Below are 18,925 nucleotides of genomic sequence, written 5' to 3'. Positions count from 1 at the left end.
ATATTCTCTTACCTGAGTACGTTCCATATATATGCGTTGAAGTCTCGAGGCACTTCTTTCGTGCAATCGACGAGAACGCCCTGAGCAGAATGCCCCGTTTTGACGCACACATTTTATTCAACTTCAAAACAACCCAGAGATGCGTTTAGAACGAACACAACGTCACAACATGCGTTGCAAGTCTGAACCGCGATTGAGAGACGATGGGTTGCTTCCTCCTAGCTGCCCGTCGTAAATTCTGCACTTACCTCGCGCGCGGTTTCGGGGACGAACAGCAAGTCACTAACTCTGGCGCACAAGCCGAGATGGCTTTTAGTCACGCACACTACACATACCCCATGCGAGGTTGAGTCGTACGTCGCTCGAGAAAGATAAACCAGAACATGGGAAGCACTATCCACCCGCAGAAGCACAACGTCGCATTTCATCGCGCAACAAAGGCGTCCCACACCATCGCCTCCTGTAATGCCAAACGCATCTCGCACTTCCCAATGGGAGTGAGTGGTACGCCTGCAGTGCCCACATGTCGCGAGGTAGGGCCCAGAGCTGAACCGGGATCACGGAACCGTAACGGACTTCTAGAGTGGTTTGTGCCTTGTTGCCAAGGCAACCGATGTTTGAGATTGTCAAAGAAATGGCGCTCACTCCTGCCCTAGAAAGTTCAGAGCCGCGGCGGAGCATACTTTGCCAACGTTGCCGCTCTCCACCACGCGTCACCCCAAGCTGAACTGGCCACATGATTGAAGCGTTTTGTGCACGGGTTCTGTATCGGTTTAAAATGTCTTTTTCACATGCCGCCGGCAGGAATTACCACCGCCGCAAAATAAGACCCGGAACCAGCGGGGCCACATCTGATACGCCGCATTTTGGATAAACAGTGCGCGGTGCATCAAAGAGAACGAGCGCACGATCCTCCCCGTGCGGCTGCGAGTTCACCGCCGATAAAAAGTCAAGTGCCGCCGATAGCAACTGCGCAACGTACACGCTAAAGGGCAAGGCCAGGCCGCCGCACACATGCGGCCGGATTTTTCGTTCGCTTTTCCAGCCTTAAGCGGAGTGCGGGATTCATGGTGTCAACAAAGCTTGCCCGTAGCAGACGGCAGTGCGAGCAGCGCAATAGCGGAAGTACGTTACCGCTGAGGAGCGCAGCATCATGGGAGGCAAGGCTCGCACGCCGTCAACAGCGGAGAGTAAGTCGAAAGGAGGAGGAAACGCGGAGCGACGATAATGCGCGGTTTTTTATTTACGGTTTCTAAGCTAATACTCATCGCTTTAACAAAACTCTTGCGGGAGGAGAGTGCTAATAGATTGCTTTATTTGGTTACATGTACATCCATGCATCGGCGGAAGGTATTTCAGGACCCCTTTAAGGACGATAGTCTTTCTTGGGCTACTTAAACCCAGAAATTTTGGTCTGTCTGTATGTCTGTGTATGTCTGTCTGTGTGTCTCTCTGTCCGTCTGTCTGTGACTCGATTCAACCACCCGGCCAAAGTAAAACTGATATTGCGCAATAGTCTTATATACTCACAGCCACATGTAAACGTGTGAGCCCGGTTGATAGGTTTGTACTTGTCAACTTTGTTGAACAAGAACAAGACATTACGCAAATATAAGACATGAAATTAGTACACAAGGGATATATATAGTGTTCCTTTATTTAAAAAATCCTGAATGCTTGGTTTTTCAACAGCAAATGATATTCTACATCTACTGCAGAAAACAGCCGCCTCCTGGCGGCATATGAAAAATCACGCGGCAACAGCAACGAAAGGTTCCACTAGCTAGGTTCCACGTTCTGCTTGGAACGCACGTGGAGCACGGCCACGCGGCTCTATAAACCTTCTGGTCGGCCGCCTCCATTCACGCGCGTCTCCGCCGTACTGCAGCGCTGGCATCGAGGAACCCGGCCTGTAGCAGTAGAACGTGGCAAATTCAAATCGCTTTGCACAAACCTTTAGTGTGTTTACTTTGGAATGAGCGCAATGGTACAGGAACAGCATGAGAGGTGAGCGGGAAACCAAAGGGGGGCATTTCCTTGGAAGCTGTCTACAAAGACTATCGTCTTTTGACGACATTTGCAACGAAAGGAACAGATACGCGGCCATTTGTTTTTACTTGCTGCTTATTATTGTCCTACAAGGAGTTCTCGTGTCCTTTCTTATATAGCTTCTTGTAACTCACCGATAATGTACTTTAGAATTTTAACATTAGGAAGAGTGATTGTGAGTAAACACGGTTCTTTTTCGACAGATTGATTTGAAATGACGGGTATAATGATTTCACTTAAGGTATGGTAGGGATGGGAGGAAAAAAAATTTCGGTGCGGCCGTTATTCAGAGAACACTCAGATTTTAGGGAATGTGGAAGGTTTCGAAATTTGCCATTGAAATGAAGAAGGTAACCGGTAGGGCAGAGCCGACTAGAGTCTAATTGTGCCCAGGAGGATACTGGAGCTCTCTGCTGGGTAGAGAGACAGAGAGCACACCGGCCGGATCTTGACCAGAGCTCCCTCTCCGCCCTTGCAGCCTTCACCTGGAAACTCTCGTTGCCGTGGTTGGTCACAGCACGAGTGTAGGTGCACGGGGTCACCGGTGTCGGCGCACGGCGTCACAATAAACACACAAAACGCCCGTGCAGCGTTAAGCCTGGATATTATGGTTGATGAAATTGACACAGGAGTACAATGAATTCATTAATGAGGAGTACATATGAATTCATTTCCAGCCAAACGAGAAGAGCGTCCAGGTTAACTGGGGGGTCCTTCCACGAATTTGCACATGCATGTAATCAGCGTGCCTGGTTTCACGGTGGCGAACGGACGGCGGCCCTGGTACTCGAAGTCTGCAACAAGTGCCTCGTCGAAGGTGAAGAAGTCGAACCACCGCTGCGTTACGATCTGCAGTGAGCAAATTAGAGGGGAAAATTTCTTAAGCACACACAATTGTAAAATTACTGGCAGCAATTCCTTGTTTGCAACAAGACTGATGCTCAGATAGCTTGACACGTGCCTCAACCGCCGAATTACACTGGATCCAAATTATGAAAGGGTGGGATTATAAAAAGTTAGAAACATCAGATCATACATCTACGAAGTTGGATCAAGTGCTGCTTAACATGTACCGGCTAAATCGTGCAATTGGAATTAGGTACACATTGACTTACACAAGTTTATTTATGTCGTCTGTCTTGCACATGAGGTCTATTCAGGTGCCATTAAAAGTTAATGGAGCATGGTCGGGGGTTTGAACTCTACTGCATTGCTATATGTAGCAGTGCTACATGTAGCAAAATGTAACATGTAGCTATATGCAACATGTAACAGTTCTTGTGTCTGGGACGAATAGATGGTCCGACCACAGCTCAGAAGGTATTGTTACCGCAGCTACAAACATCTTTCACGGAGTTCGATCGGACGCGTTGGGTGAAGTGATGGCGCTGATAGCGGTCCCGCGTTGCAATGTGTTACATTCGCGAAGGCGTCCCTGAACCGGGCCCCACAGCCTCCGTCGCGTGTCGTAGCGCGGTGGTCGAGCGCCCAGTTTATGCCTTGGTGATGACGAAAAGAAGCCGAAGGCAAACGTAACTGGTTTATTGTATGGCGAAAGATGAGCCGAAGCAATACAGGAACAATACCCTTCCGCGCGAGCTCACAGCATGACTCGACAGGGTGACAGCAAAACGAAGGAATCTATCCACTGCATGGTTGGGTTTCACACACAGAAGACATAACGGCTGCGGGGCTTTCACAGTGCTTCTGTGCACATGGCCCGAAAATAGTACAGACGCTCCCACACTTTCTCGATTTCGTGAGGGCTAGCTGTAGCGACGCTCGTTCAGTCTGAGGGGTTGAAGATGCGATCTCTGCTGCGGTGACCGCCTCGCAGGTGCGCGTCTCACCATAAAGAATAGTTTGTTTCGTGTTTTGCAACTGCCGTGGCTCTAGTGTAGCCACAGCCGGGCCTGTGTCAACAAGGGGGGCTTTCCGCAAGGCACGAGTGCACTACACGAAGCTTGTGCACGTGCGAAGGTGGGGTGGCGCAGTATCTTTTTTATGGGGGCCCACGAAGTTAAGGAAGGCAAACTAGGAGACAAAGCGGACCGAAGGCAAAGGAGACAAAGACAAAGAAGACCGTTATGTCTTCTGTGTGTAAAACCCAACCATGCAGTGGATAGATTCCTTCGTTTTGCTGTCACCCTGTCGAGTCATGCTGTGAGCTCGCGCGGAAGGGTATTGTTCCTGTATTGCTTCGGCTCATCTTTCGCCATACAATAAACCAGTTACGTTTGCCTTCGGCTTCTTTTCGTCATCACCAAGGCATAAACTGGGCGCTCGACCACCGCGCTACGACACGCGACGGAGGCTGTGGGGCCCGGTTCAGGGACGCCTTCGCGAATGTAACACATTGCAACGCGGGACCGCTATCAGCGCCATCACTTCACCCAACGCGTCCGATCGAACTCCGTGAAAGATGTTTGTAGCTGCGGTAAAAATCTGCGGATCTCTGCTGCGGAGACCGCCTCGCAGGTGCGCGTCTCACCATAAAGAATAGTTTGTTTCGTGTTTTGCAACTGCCGTGGCTCTAGTGTAGCCACTGCCGGGCCTGTGTCAACAAGGGGGGCTTTCCGCAAGACACGAGTGCACTACACGAAGCTTGTGCACGTGCGAAGGTGGGGTGGCGCAGTATCTTTTTTATGGGGGCCCACGAAGTTAAGGAAGGCAAACTAGGAGACAAAGCGGGAGCGAGGGACACATGCACACTCAACACTGGGAGACAGCCAGGCCTCGAGCTAACTGGAGAACCTACAGAGCTACGTTGGAGAACCTACGTTGACAGAAGCAATTTAAGTGTAAACAATGGAGGGAAAAATTTTATAAAAGACTAAAATAGACCCAGTAAGCGGGAAGGGTAAAACAAATGCAATAAACATTTAATTAGCTACATAACTATACGGGAAGGGAGAAAGCCTGATAAGTGGGTAGAAATGCAAAACCAACTTCACCAGCGAGAAATAAACGTGTACGCTTTAGCCGAGACTCACCTCCCACACCTAGATGCCCCACCAGTCATAGACAATTTTGTCTGGGACGGTTGCAACAGGACCACAGGAATGAAGACGGGGGGGAGGTGTTGGAATGCTCATATAACAAGGGAGCGACTGGCAGAGAGTGCAGAAAGCTGTAAAGATCATCTATGGGTTAGAGGCTCCATAGCGGGGGAAAATACATGGTTAGGGGTTGTGTATCTGTGAACCGTAAGTAGTGTAGGGAGGAAAATGATGAAATGGCAAACTTTTTGAGAAGAGATATAAACGAGTTCAAAGATTCGGGTGAAATAATCTTAGTTGGAGATATGAGTGCCCACATACAAGGTTTGAATGGATACATGGACCATAACGGTTCTCTAGGGGTAGACTTATGTCAGGAAAACCTGCTTGAATTGTAAACACGGAAAACAAGTGTGACCTACAAATAACGTGGGAAAGCGGTAACAGACAGTCCAGCATAGACTATAGTCTAGTATACGAGACAGTATACGAAAGGTTGCGGGAAATGAGGATAGATAAAAATGGAACAGACAGCATCTGAAGCGACCGCAAGCGACAGCTTCGGAAGCGACCACTTGGGGGGCGCAACCCGGACAAATTTAGAAATAGGTGCTACCGGAGGAACTAATTTGAACAATGAACAGTTAAAGATCATCGCTGATAGGATGGAAGATGAAATCAATAAATACCCAGACAAAAATTGGGATTACGACGAAATGATTCCGTTCATAAAGGGTGAGATGAATGAAGCAAAGCAATGAAACCGATGGAAAGGAAAGAGAAAGCCGGGAAGCTCGGGGAATGAAGAAATAAAAGAGGCTATTGACCAGCGAAAAAAGGCGTCGAGAGAACATAGGGAGGCAAAAAGAACTAGTATGGGATCGGAGTAGTGAAGGAAAAATGGGATATCCACCGGGAAAAAAACTAGAAGTGCAGAAAATGGTGCAAGCAAAGGCCAAGCAGAAAAGCAAACAATGGCTGCCAGAAATACGGAGGAAGGTCAAAAGCGCATCCAAGAAGTTTTGGAATCATGTAAAATTACTAAGCTCAAAAAACGATATCCATCAAAAATTCTTGGTTGATGAGGAGGGGAATCATTTAGGAGAGAACGCGTTAGCGCATATTCATCGAGTGATTAGTGAGAAGTTTATGGCAATAGACGTAGGGAAGCCTGCACCGATAACATCAGAGCCAGAGAACAGTGCCGAAACAAAAACAAGTTTGAACAACCTTGATTGCAAAAAAGCAGAGCAAAAGGTTTCCCCCCAGACAGCAGTGGGCTCGGACGGAATACCAATGTAACTGATGAACCTGCTTGTACCTAAACGTAAGGCATCGTTAAGGTGTCAATAGATAAGGTGATACAAACCAAACAAATACAGGAAAACTGGCTAGAAGGTAGGATGAATTTAATATATAAAGGCCGAGGAAACAAAGCCAGTATTGATTCGTACAGACCACTCACAGTAACGTCACTGGTGTGTAGACTCGCAATGCAGGCGATAAAATCACAAATTCAAGCATGGATTGAAGAAAATAAAATACTTCGGGAACTGCAGACTGGATTTAGACAAGACAGACGACTGGATGAATATTTGTTCGGGATAACGCAATGCATTGAAATTGCGAAATACAGAATAGACCATTATGGATTACGTTCTTCGACATTAAAGGGGCATATGACAAAGTAAACAGAGAACAGCTGTGGAGGATGCTGAAACTTCAGGGATTAGATGACGAGTTAATACAGTTCCTTAGGGCAATCTATAAAGACAATAGAGTGCACCTTATATGGGAAGGACAGAAATGAGCCCAGCAGGTCAACACCCATCGGGGACTGAAACAGGAATGCCCTTTGAGCCCAATACTGTTTGTACTTTAGATGGCAGGCTGAGAAAATAAACTCGAAGAAAGTAGAGCACGGTTCAACCTAACGCAAATGCTACAAGGCGAAGTTGTACAACAGCGTATTCCGGGAATGTTATACGCAGGCGACATTGTTCTTTTAGCTGATAACCAGCCAGATATGTAACCGCTCATAATTAGCCGCCAGGGAGCCACCGACCTCGGGTTAAATTTTGGCGCCGAAAAATCGGGAATAATGGTTTTCAATTACACAACCACTGACGCAGTGTCTATCCAGCATGGCGAATTATCCAGAGTGAAGAAATATAAATATTTGGGAGCGTGAATAAATGAAGGGGAACTCACGAGGAGCGAGCAGAAAGGGGTATATAGCTTAGGACAGTTACCACCTGCAACAGAAAAAAAAAAGTATTTTCTGCCTAATAAGCTTTTTCTGCCTAATAAGCGCTAGTATTAAACCAAGAGTGGAAAAAATAGGTATATTAGTCCTTTTTGGTAAGATTACACGTCATTACCCCGCTACAAAAGGGTAATGACGTGTCATCTCAGAAACCATCATCAATAGCAATCATCGTCATCAGGGAAGCCGCGTGCTAAACTAGAGTGTACTAGAAGTTTTAAAGTGGCCCGAGGGGCGCTTCTCCCATTGCGCCGCCGGGTCGACTTTCGCGCAGAAAATAAAACCGGTATAGCGGCGGCGCTGCTGTCGTCGACCACTCAACAGCCGCCGCTCCCCGCCACCAGCTCCCAAACTGTGCGCGAAAAGATTTGCGTTGCTCGCTGCGGTGTTTTGCGCTTGCGCAGGTGATTTAATTTGTATTATGAGGTTTAACGCGCCTACTCTACATAGGCGATGAGGCAAGCTGTAGTGGAGGGCTCCGGATTAATTTTGACCATCTGGGGATCTTAAACGTGCGCGGAAATCTCGGACACACAGGCGTTATTCGCTGTTCTACATCACAAAAGAGGCCGCCGCGACCGGGAATCTAACCCACACCTTTGGCCAGCTGATTTAGAAAGTAAACGTACAACGTTGTGACTCCGCTTGAGCAAACTTTAAAGTAGTACGACCCGACATAAAATTATCGACGCCCCCCTCCCTCCCAACGATACTTTCTCATTTTTATGCGGATTCTGAAAATGTTGTTGATATGCAGTAATCTCCGGTTTCCTCAAAGTCGTAAAATTAGCTGAAAATTTCGAGATAAGCGCAGAGTTCCGAGTTAAGCCAAATCCCGACAATTTTTGGCCAGGTCCCTGAAATAACAGCTAGTGCTGCTAACAAAAGCACTGTTGCATAGGCGAGCTTTCGTAATAAAGGCAAAATATTTCGCAGAAAAAAGAAACTTTTATGATCAGCTGCATCGTCCACAGCTATCTCAATGATGTACACGCCTGACAGCATTCCGGTAACGGGGGCGCGTAGTACGCGTAAAATTACACTTCACGACCGCGTTCGGCGCATTCGAACCACGACCTTATCAGCCGCCTGTAGCAGACTTTGCCTTGTGTCCTCTCTGCCAGTATTTCGAGATATCCGTGGTCCTCCGGAAGAAATGTTTCGATATAAAGTGGGCAAATGCGTAGCGCCTATCTGAGGGAAACACACGGTGAGAGAAAGTTTCGACTTAAGATATTTTGAGATAGCGGAGTTCGAGTTAACGAGGGATTAATTTCACGGACAGGCACCGGGAATGTTTTTTCCGTACCTTTCTTAACTTTGCGCATGAAGCGAAAGCAGCGGAGCGCACATCCTATAGGCTGCAAAAAGTTTACTGTTTTTTTTTTACGTTCCTATTGGGAGCAAAAATACCAAGAGCCTTCTTCTGGGACGCCCCCCATTGATGCTTGTACTGTCGTAAGAGGGCTGTCTTATTTTATTAACCTACTATGTAGCAGACACCAGCAAACACGGACGTCCGTGGGACGTCCGAAATACAGCCGAACATCCAAGGCCCAGTTTGGATGGCCACTGTACGTCCAGGTTCAGACGTACAGTGGACATCCAGAAATGGATGTACACGTCCAAATTACATCCGCCAACGGACGTAAAAAGTTACTACGAAGCTTTAAATAATGGCGCAAATAGAATATGAAAGCAAAAACGAAAAAGCTACTGTGATTTTTAATTAAAAAGATTTTTTACATCAACACCCTGGCTTGTAGGTTGCAAATTTCATCTGCATATTTCTAATATTAAGCCTATTTTTAAACTTTTTTGAAGCACTTCACCAACTCCAACTACGATCTCTTTGGGGAAGGATATATAAGAAAGGAGAACCGGTAACGAAACATGTGACGCAGGTTCACTGTTTTCATGTATGCCGTTTGCCCGGTAGTGCGTTAGCCTTGCGCGGTGTACTATTCGTTGTAGGAACATTAGCTTCTGTTTATGTGTTTCTTGAGCGTTTTACTGAACATCTAAAATACAGCCAATTTCGGACGTTTCACTGAATGTACGAAAGTGTTAAAACCAGACGTCCCTCGGACGTACATGGTACGTCCATCGGCCCTGAAACGGACGTCATACGGACGTCCGCTAGAGCCGAAATGAACGTACGGTGTACGGCCGACGGACGTCAGGTGGTTGCTTGGTTAAGGAAGTGTGTACTATGAAGCGGCAAACAAAAACACCCGTGCGTACGAGATTTCAGCGCACGTTAAAGATCCCCAGGTGGTCAAAATTAATCCGGAGCGCTCCACTACGGCGCGCCTCCCCGCCTGCTTTGCGTCGGCGCGTAGGACACTACAATCACTTAAATCAGGAAGTGTATACTGAAAACCAAGTACCAAGTCTGCAGGACCAGCTGCTGCTTCCTGCATGCCCGTGGAAGATGCCGCTGGGTTTATACCTCTTGTAACTTTGGAGGACTTCTGAACCCTCCCGTGCATTTTCTTAAAGTTTATTAGCAATCTCTAGGACGTTTTTCCCGGTTGCTTCAGCGACAAGGAGATCCACCATGACAGCGTTATGGATGGGCTGGCACTTATTCACAACAAACACCTTAACGGCGTTAGTTGCGACCAGCACAGTGAGACCTTGACCGCAAATCTGGTTGGGTTCTGTATACGTTGTTACACGGATGCATTTCTATATGAAAGGTTTAAGCAAGTTGCGTGATTACATGCGAAGGCGGGAGCAACACCTTAAACTTAGCCGTCGCTAATGATCGAGGAAGAGTTCTGAAAATGCGTTGGCCGAAAATGTCAATTTAAATGTCCATGTTAGCGTTCCTGAACCTTTACCTGCGTAGACTTTGTGCATGATTTCCCGCTTTTAATTTCATTTGCTGGGCTATCAAAAATGAAAACAAAATGTCAATTTTGTTCCAGTTCCGTTGAATTAAACCTCCATGTTGGCGGTCTTGAACCTTTACCTTTATATTAGACTTTTTGTATGATTGCCCGCTTTAAATTTCATTGGCAGGGCTATCGAAAATGAAAACAAAATGTCTATTTTTGTTCCAGTTTCGTTGATTTAAACCTCCATGTTAGCGGTCTTGAACCTTTACCTCTATGTTAGACTTTGTGCATAATTTCCCCCTTTAATTTAATTTGCTGGGCTATCGAAAATAAAAACTAAATGTCTATTTTGTTCCAGTTCCGTTGATTTATACCTCCATGTGAGCGGTCTTGAAACTTTACCTCTATGATAGACTTTTTGTAGGATTGTCTGTGTTAATTATATTTCATTTTTGTCGCGGTAAATATATTTTCTAATCTATGTTTTGCTTTGGTTTTATGTGCGTGTAATTGTACTCTCAACATAATTGTGAATGAAATTTGTGTTTATTTGATTCAACTCCTTTCTTGACCGAATCATGTGAAAGGTGGTGCGAATAATAGAATGTCGTGGGAATAGTTCTATGAAAGACGGTCATTGGGAAAACAGAGCTTACCGCTGGGCTAACCCCTTTTTAGTTAAAAATATCTCGCTTGCGCGCGTCATTTTCTGTTCGGCCAGGCGACAGCATTAACACCACGGTGATCCCTAACTATCACAAGCGGGCCACTGCTTACTGCTATAACAACAACTCACGCAATAAAAAACAAAAACAACCTATGATATTAACCCAGATAACTGCAGTCCGAGCGTAAATTGCAAAAAAATAAAAAATTCTTTTGTGAAGCCATCATACCTGTCCTCATATTTTTTCATGTCATTTGTGTCGACCAATTATGTCCATCAAGCAGCACAATAAGGACACGATCATAAAGTAATCATGAACTAGTGCATATCAGACAATTTCACGCAAAATACTTTGTGACTGGAAGTTGGAATAGCGAAACTTTCGCTGCAATTACTTTATTTATAATCCGCTGTAAATGCTGCACCGAAAGAAAATCCGTATTTTTTGTTTTTGTCGAGCGGAAAAGGCGACATTAACGCAAAATGCTCCGTAACCTTTATTTATAACTTCTTTCCCCACAGTCCACTGTACCTACAGTATATTTAAGCAGTTGAATGTCCCGCAGAACCAATTTCGAGCACTCCGCGAGCGTTTCTTGGCTCGGCAGGACGCACGGCCAGCCGCCGCTTTCAGTAGTCGTTGACTACAGCGCCGCCGCTATTTTCTGCGGGAAACCAGCACCTCTCCGGGCGCCCGGTTGGGCCACTCTAAACCCTATAGTACACTCTAGCTGAACCCTAACAAGTGAAACTCCCGCAGGCAAACTGCCAAAAGAGCTGCCAAAGATCTTTCATTGCAATGATATGGGGAGATTCTGACGAAGATTTATAGTTTTGTATTCGGACATTAAAGTCATAAATCTGTGGTTGATTCGTCTGTCATAGGGAGCAGTAAACACGAAAGTGAAATGTGCAGTGAAATCTGCAGCTGAGTATGATTTGCGGAACGGCGGCTGTCTTGTGAGTGTGCTTGGCGAGCGACGTCCTACTGGCGGGTAGTTTCGGCAAAGGTGTACTGCCGTCATTTGCGTGACGGATATAATGTCAGTGAAACCTTGCGGAATAGCGGCGTAATACCTTTTCGTGTGAAAATATAAAACCCAAGAACGAACAACCCTATGTAAAACGTACTCTTTAGAACTAAAGGTTGCTTCCCCGCAAGACCTTGTGTGCAGTGGTGCACCGTTAATAAGCCGCTTGCTTTGTTGTACTGGCGTCACTCCGTGACGGATATGACGGCAGCGAAATCTTGGTGTATCCGGCTTAAACCCTTTCGTGTTAAAAATATACCGACGATCATTATACTCCCTAATGCGAAAATTTTGAGCCGCGCATCTTCTCCGTCACGGCGAATATCTGTCAGCAAGTTATCGCGTGATCAGCGAAGGCACGGTGGCGCACGCCACTGTGCTGTTATCTCGTAGCGCATCGCAGCCGCCGGCAAACAAGTTGCTGCAAATCGTGTTTGAACCTCCCGTGCAAATGTCACGTGTTTCGTATTAGTGGCGTACGGATATAGTGCAAATACACTAACTAGTGTGCCGAACGCGCCCTCCCAGGTGGCACCGCGAACGATGAAAGCCGGCGGGCGCTGCCTGGCGGGAGAATGCGACCCGCGCCGCCTTCCCAACCTCGGCGAGAGCACTGCTGCATTTTGTCTTTCCTTCAGCAGACCACATCTCTAATGAAGGGAGCATGATTACAGCTTTCTGGCTTTATTTCGAATCTTCGACTAAGAGTGGCATATATAGAAAGCATTCCCTTCGCGAAAGCATGTAGTTCAGAAAAACTATCGGGTTTCAAAGATCCTATGCACTCGAAGGTGTGTTCTAGCGCCGCTTTAATAGTATAGGCTTTCTTTGTAGTGCTCTCCAGCTAAATGTATTTGCTAACACAGTAGACGAATTGAGTAGAATAATTTCATCGACTATTTAACAGAAGCTGTTTTGGGCCCAAGCTTTGGTGCTTGCAAAAACCACAGGCCTACTCCCCATCGGTCCTCGTACATACCATGCACTTCTCTGACAAATGATGGTTCTGTAACACGTGTGCGTTCCTGAAGCATTCTTTCCCGCATTCACCACAAAGATTTGTCAAAGAAACATAGTTTTATTATTAATAGGTCTCTTTGCAAGAGTACACATGTTTCTCTTTCCGTTCAGGTACACCGTGGCAACCGGCGATTGCACACGAAGCAAAGGCGTTCCAGACATTGCCATCTTTTCAATGAAAAGGTTGGTGAAGTTATTGCCTTCGGCATTACAGTAGGCGTTGACTAATGAAACCAATGGCACATGTGTCACTTTGATATCCATGTCACTGGAATATAGGAAATCGTAATTGGCCAACGTTGCAAGTTTGAAGCACCGTTTGGCGATCCACCAGCGTTTGCTGCTTCAGAACCACGGCGTATGGTACCCTCTTCAATTGCAGCAGCTCCTTTGTCAGCACCAAATTTTTCAATGCTCACCGGTTAGGCATGCGCTCCGCCTAACTCGGAAACATCTCACGCAGCGAGCTTGTGACACACTGTTGGAGGATTTTCCTCCTGAATATTTCGAGGTTTTCGCTTTGCAGACACTGCAGGCGCGATGTGTTCTAGATAATATGACGTTATCGTAAGTATCGCTTCGCGCGGGGAGGCTGGTTGTGACAACTCTGATACGGAACATGCCTGAACATATGTAGGCATGCGCGCGGTACAACTGCTCCGAACTCCTGCTGGTGCAAAAACGTCGTCATGACCCACCTACCTCGTTCTACATAATGATGGACGGTGTACGCATACAACCCACCGATTACATTAAATTCTCAGCATGACTTATCAAGAAGATTGCAAGAACACCCGCCTACTTCAACAACTGGACTCATCCACCGCGCAGATAACGAGAATGATCCGCAGAGTATCGACTCAAAAGTATGGTATGAAAGAACAAGATACGATAAAGCTCGTTAAAACATCTATAATTTCATGCCTCGCCTACGTAGCCCCGTACAGGATCCTCCAAGCATCAAAGAAAAGCTCAACACCCTTATTAGGAAAGCTTACAAACAAGCCTTGGCCCTCCCACCGACAACGTCCACCGAACGTCATGCAGCACTAGGGATACACAACACCATAGAAGAAATCGTAGAAGCCCATCTCACGGCACAGCAAGTCCGGCTCGGCGTCACGAGCACCGGTCGATCACTTCTGGCCTCTTTAAAGCTTAACGCTCTCACAGAGACGGAACACGCGGCCACAGTCCCTCTAGAAATCAGGACAAGACTGAAACTTCACCCCTTGCCGAGGAACATGCACCCCGAACACCATCAAGCACGAAGAGCTTCTAGGGTACAAGCTCTTCAACGTCAATACGGAAAATCCGAGGAATTCATATACACTGACGCCGCGGACTATGCCCGGTATAAAGTAAAAGCTGCGGTAACCGCCACACCCCACTCCATCCTCAGTAGCTTAACATTACGGAAGGCAACAACGCTGCAAGCAGAAGAGACTGCAATCGCCCTCGCAATCGCCTAAACTCGAGCACCCGCCATCATCACGGACTGCCAAGCGGCATACAGAAATTATGCGGCAGGAAGAATTTCCACGATCGCTCTCGGCATCGTCCTTCAACGCCCACCTCGGAGAAACATAAGAATAATCTGGACCCCAGCCCACTCTTCTCGCTGCGGAAACGAGGCGGCGCAAGCCTTCGCTCGAGGTCTGGTCAGCCGAGCACCGTTAGAGGAAGAGGAAAGTACAGTATACCCCCTTCTCACTTACAAGGACATCACACAGCATTACCGGCTTGGTCGAATGCGATACCCTTCTGTTTCTGAGCAACTAACCAGGCCCCAACAGGCTGCTCTTCGTCAACTCCAGACGAACACGTACCCACTCCCTACGAGGCTGCGCGCTATACACCCCACCCTCTACGATCCCCTGCGCAGACACTGCAGCTCCCTGCCACGCTTTACCACACGGTATCGGAATGCCAAAATAACCCCCACATTGACCCTATCCCAAAGCCCTCCCGAGAGCAGTGGGAGAGAGAACTCGCTAGCTCTTACCACAGCAGACAGCTGCAGCCGATCGAACGGGCGAAGACAGCGGGTTGCTCCAATGGCGCCCTGGACTGAGGGCTCCACCCACAAGACTTTGCGAAACAATAAAACTTGTACTCCTCCTCCTGCACCTCCGAACGTACTTCTCGCAAACTGCGGCTCGCGTCACCCTTCTGTATTTTCTTCTGGTGCCTCGATCCTATTCCGCAATTCGCGTAGCGTCCACTGTATAAGCAAACATGCCCCTTGTTTGGGCGGTAACCGATTTTACACAGCGGAGCAACTACCATGTTGTCGACTTCCAGCATCACTGGCTTTGCAGACCTGTTTTAAAGCTACACAAAGTAGTTTTAGTGACAGGCACGAAAAAACAACAACAAGGAACACAGTCCGCGATTTCGCACGGCATGGATGCGGGCGCGCGTGCAGAACCGATGCAATATCAGCCCGAAATCCCTGCGAGGGGATGACGGAATGGCTTGCACGAGCAAGCACTCACACAGAAAAATAAACGGCGCATCTCGGGGAAGAAAAAAAATACCTCAAAGCCGTTTAATCACGCACGCTAACGGTCACCTTCCCCCTTCCGAAATGAAAAAACTGCACCGTCTGCTCGGGCAGCACCAAGCGGCGCCAAGCGGCGCTTCCTAGAGTTCCTGTATAGGGAGCATATACAGGAACTCTAGCGCTTCCCGCCAAGCAGCGCCATCTGGCCGTATCGATGGCTTACATTGCAAACGGCGCCACCCGCTCCCATAGCGAAGCTCTCCGCTCGAGACTAGCCAGTATAGGCACGTTGCAACGCACAGAGGCCGCTGTGAGCGCAGCAGTTTTCCTACTAAAAGTGTCTGGAGCGCACGCTAGGTCATCGATAAAGGAGCGGCGATTTCTCGAGCAGTTATCGCCCACTTCCTGCAGCATGCCGTGCCAACTATATACGGGGTTGACACTGAGACACGGTGTAAAGAAAGACGGGTTTGATGAATTCATCGGTTCCTCCCTGCCATTTGTGTTATCTGCAACCTGAGTGGTCGGCTACAATAGCAGCGAATGGCGTATTTTTGTCTGCGCCACTTAAGCTGTTCGTTCTTCTCGGCCTTGTTATGATGACGTTCCCTTAGATACCTTGTTTTTGTGGGCGCCCGTGCGTGCCTCGTGCTAATTCTGGCTGTTGCTGTCTGGGACAGAGCGCCGACACTTACGTAATATGGAAGCTACGAACCGAGCCTGTGCTATACGTGGCATCTTTCACAACAGAAATGATTTCCCAAACCACCAGGACATAGAAAGCAGCGCTGCTGCTTGCTAGGCAAGCATCAGCGCAACGTGTCTATATTCTATGCACTATATTACGGAGGAGCGTTTGGGGAAAGTGCGGGGGCGGAGGAGATGGCGCTGCTTGTAGGTGACGTTGCTACTTGGCGGCGACATATGGCGAAACTATGAGGGAGAGGAAGTGAGAGAGATGACGCCATTGTCGCGCGTGCAGCCTTCCCCCTTCACCCTTTCGCCAGATGCTCCTCTCCGTTTTATTTCGACCTGCGCTGCGTCGTTCACTCAATCGGTTACCATGATGCCGATGGATGCCTCACGCCGACGCGAAATCCAGGTACCGGGCGCCAAAGGGCTGCGCCCTAAAACATCCTCTCGGCCAGAATGTATGACGTAGTGTGGAGGCCTCCTCATCCAGGAGGTGTTGACAATCTGCTCACTGAAGCTTCCACTTTTGTATAAAATGAGCTCGAGGCTGCTAACTTCCGTATTGTTGTTTCTTCCTCCCCATTCCTGCCATTTGTTCAGTCAAGTGTATCTATGTAGTAACCTACATTGGTGACTTCGGTACATGCCGGATGAACAAATTGTTCTAGATGAGGGCTCTTGTACAGGTGCCAGCTTAATGTGTCATTTCCACTAGACTCTGTTTTGTGGTGTCTAATGAGATTGTAGGGGTTAACGCGCCGCCCCAAACATGTGATGAGGCACGCCGTAGTGGAGGGCTCCGGATTACTTTTCACCACCTAGGGAACTTTAACGTGCGCCGAAATCTCGAACACGGGGCGTCCTGTGTCAGTTTGCTTCGAATTTCTTTTGCTTTGCGCTGGCGACATTGAGGCCTACATTCATGTGCTACCTAAAGGGTTCGTGTTTTCCAACTGAAGGAACTTTGACACCACTGCAATTATTCTGAAAGAAATCAAGCAAGGCTGTTCAAAAATATTTAATATTCCTTCCGGACGTTAGCACTTTGCTGAAAAGTGACTAGCGAACGAACGGTGACCTCGAGCTAATAGTTGCTGCCCAGAATAAACGTTCACGACGAGATATATTATTCGAAAGCTCAGAGCCGGAGGAGGATTATGAGGGTGACTTTGCGATAACCTTTCGGGACAGTGAGATTGAACAGGCCCATCTTATTTGTTAGGCACGTCCTGATTTCACAGTTCTGGTAATCAAAAAAGTTCCTAAATTTTAAGACGAAAAAAAAATGAGTTCATTCGAAAGGGAATAAACTGAATAAGGTGGAACTTAAATCTGACAGGAGAAAGCTTGCTTCCCTAAAATACAGTTTGCAAGGAAAATGCTGCGTCAGTTCGTTTAACCAAATGAAGAGAACAATCGAGCAATGTCAGGAAAACATTACTTCATCGAAAGGGGGATATGGGGTGTTTTTAATAGTAATAGCATCTGTTGGTCAACTTTTGCTTGTAATAATTGTTTCCCGTCATTAAGGGAGCGCGCTCTAGCGCTGTCTTCTATCTCTCCGTGTGCGTGCGTGCGTGCGTGCGCGTGCGCGTGCGCGTGTGCGTGTGCGTGTGCGTGTGCGTGTGCGTGTGCGTGTGCGTGTGTGTGTGCGTGTGCGTGCTTGCGCGCGTGTGCGCGTGTGCGCGTGTGTGCGCGTGTGCGTGTGCGTGTGCGTGTGCGTGTGCGTGTGCGCGCGGGCGCGCGCTCGAGGACACGTGCTTGAGGACACGGGTTTGATTGCCGCCGCGGCGCCTGTTTTGTGATGGAGGCAAAAAACGAGAACGGTCGAGAACGAGAAGCGTTGGGGTCGCCTGCCTCTGTGGCACTCTAAGACCCCTGGTTCAAATACTATCCAGGCCCGTAGTTACCAAATTGTCAATGTTTGATCGAGTATCGAGTATATTTATTATTTGAACCATTCGCCAATCTCCGTGCGATTTATCTTCTGTTCTGCGCCAACGACGCTGGATTTCTTGCCCACGTGGTAAGCCTATGCTTTCGACATTGAAATTGCCTGCGCGAATACGTTATGTGGCCATGATGCTACACCTTCACAAATCTTTTTTACGACAGCGAGGGTGGTGTCCGAAACTCTCTTCCTGCTTGGATCGAAGATTCTGAGAATCAACACATTCCCACAATTGAGGGACACGTCACTGGGAGAATACTTCCTCGAGGAAACAGCTACGCACGGTGCACTCACGTTCGTGACCACGTGGGAGTTCGTGCTGCTGGCGCCCCCGTAGCCCAGCCTCTTAGCGTTGCGCAGCACATTGGCATAGAGGAGCTGCACGAGCCCGATGTTGTCGTCGCTCTTGTTCTCGAGGGAGCAGCCCACCATGAAGCAGAGAAGCATGCGCCGGCCGTGGTCGCAGGTGAGGGCGCGCAGGCGTCGCTCCAGCACATCGTTGATTTCGAGAACGATTACGAACGCTTCGGAAATGTTCTTGGGCAGCTGCAGGGAAAGAAGCACGGGCGCCCGAGCTGTCTATACTCCGTTTCATACATGAAGTGCAACGCTGCCGAAGCTCGCGCTCTTGTTTGCGCTGTGTGCTTCCGCGACCAAAAGTAGTGGGTTGCTTGCGGTGAGCCAGAAACAATAAATGCTTCGCCCGCAACCTTAAAGCATAAATATTGGTCATCAGCTGGACAAAAAACGCCCGTGTTGCCGGACAAACGATCGGAATATGCGAGTTTGCATTTTATGTTTGCCGCTTTCGTATCAGGCTTTCGCTCTCCGCGCAACTTTGAACGCCGTTTTTTCGTTTATTCTTTGAGGCAGCGTTGAAAAAATTACGTCCAGCTCTCG

The 18,925-nt window shown here is 47.9% G+C and overlaps 1 protein-coding gene across 1 annotated transcript; it reads right to left on the bottom strand.

The window, feature by feature from the left end:
• Positions 1–2,716: 2,716 nt before the first annotated feature.
• Positions 2,717–18,609, bottom strand: LOC144173507 (uncharacterized). Its single transcript, XM_077701901.1, has 2 exons — positions 18,320–18,609; positions 2,717–2,898 (listed from the first exon to the last, which is right to left on the bottom strand). Exons 1-2 carry the CDS (start codon positions 18,470–18,472, stop codon positions 2,749–2,751), a joined length of 303 nt encoding a protein of 100 aa, XP_077558027.1. The 5' UTR covers positions 18,473–18,609; the 3' UTR covers positions 2,717–2,748.
• Between the last annotated feature and the right edge of the window lie 316 nt (positions 18,610–18,925).

The sequence above is a fragment of the Haemaphysalis longicornis genome, unplaced genomic scaffold (genome assembly GCF_048455015.1).
Source record: "Haemaphysalis longicornis isolate Haplotype H1 unplaced genomic scaffold, Haemaphysalis longicornis Haplotype H1 scaffold_3, whole genome shotgun sequence".
NCBI classification, from domain to species: domain Eukaryota; kingdom Metazoa; phylum Arthropoda; class Arachnida; order Ixodida; family Ixodidae; genus Haemaphysalis; species Haemaphysalis longicornis.
This window is presented reverse-complemented; position numbering and strand designations above follow the sequence as displayed.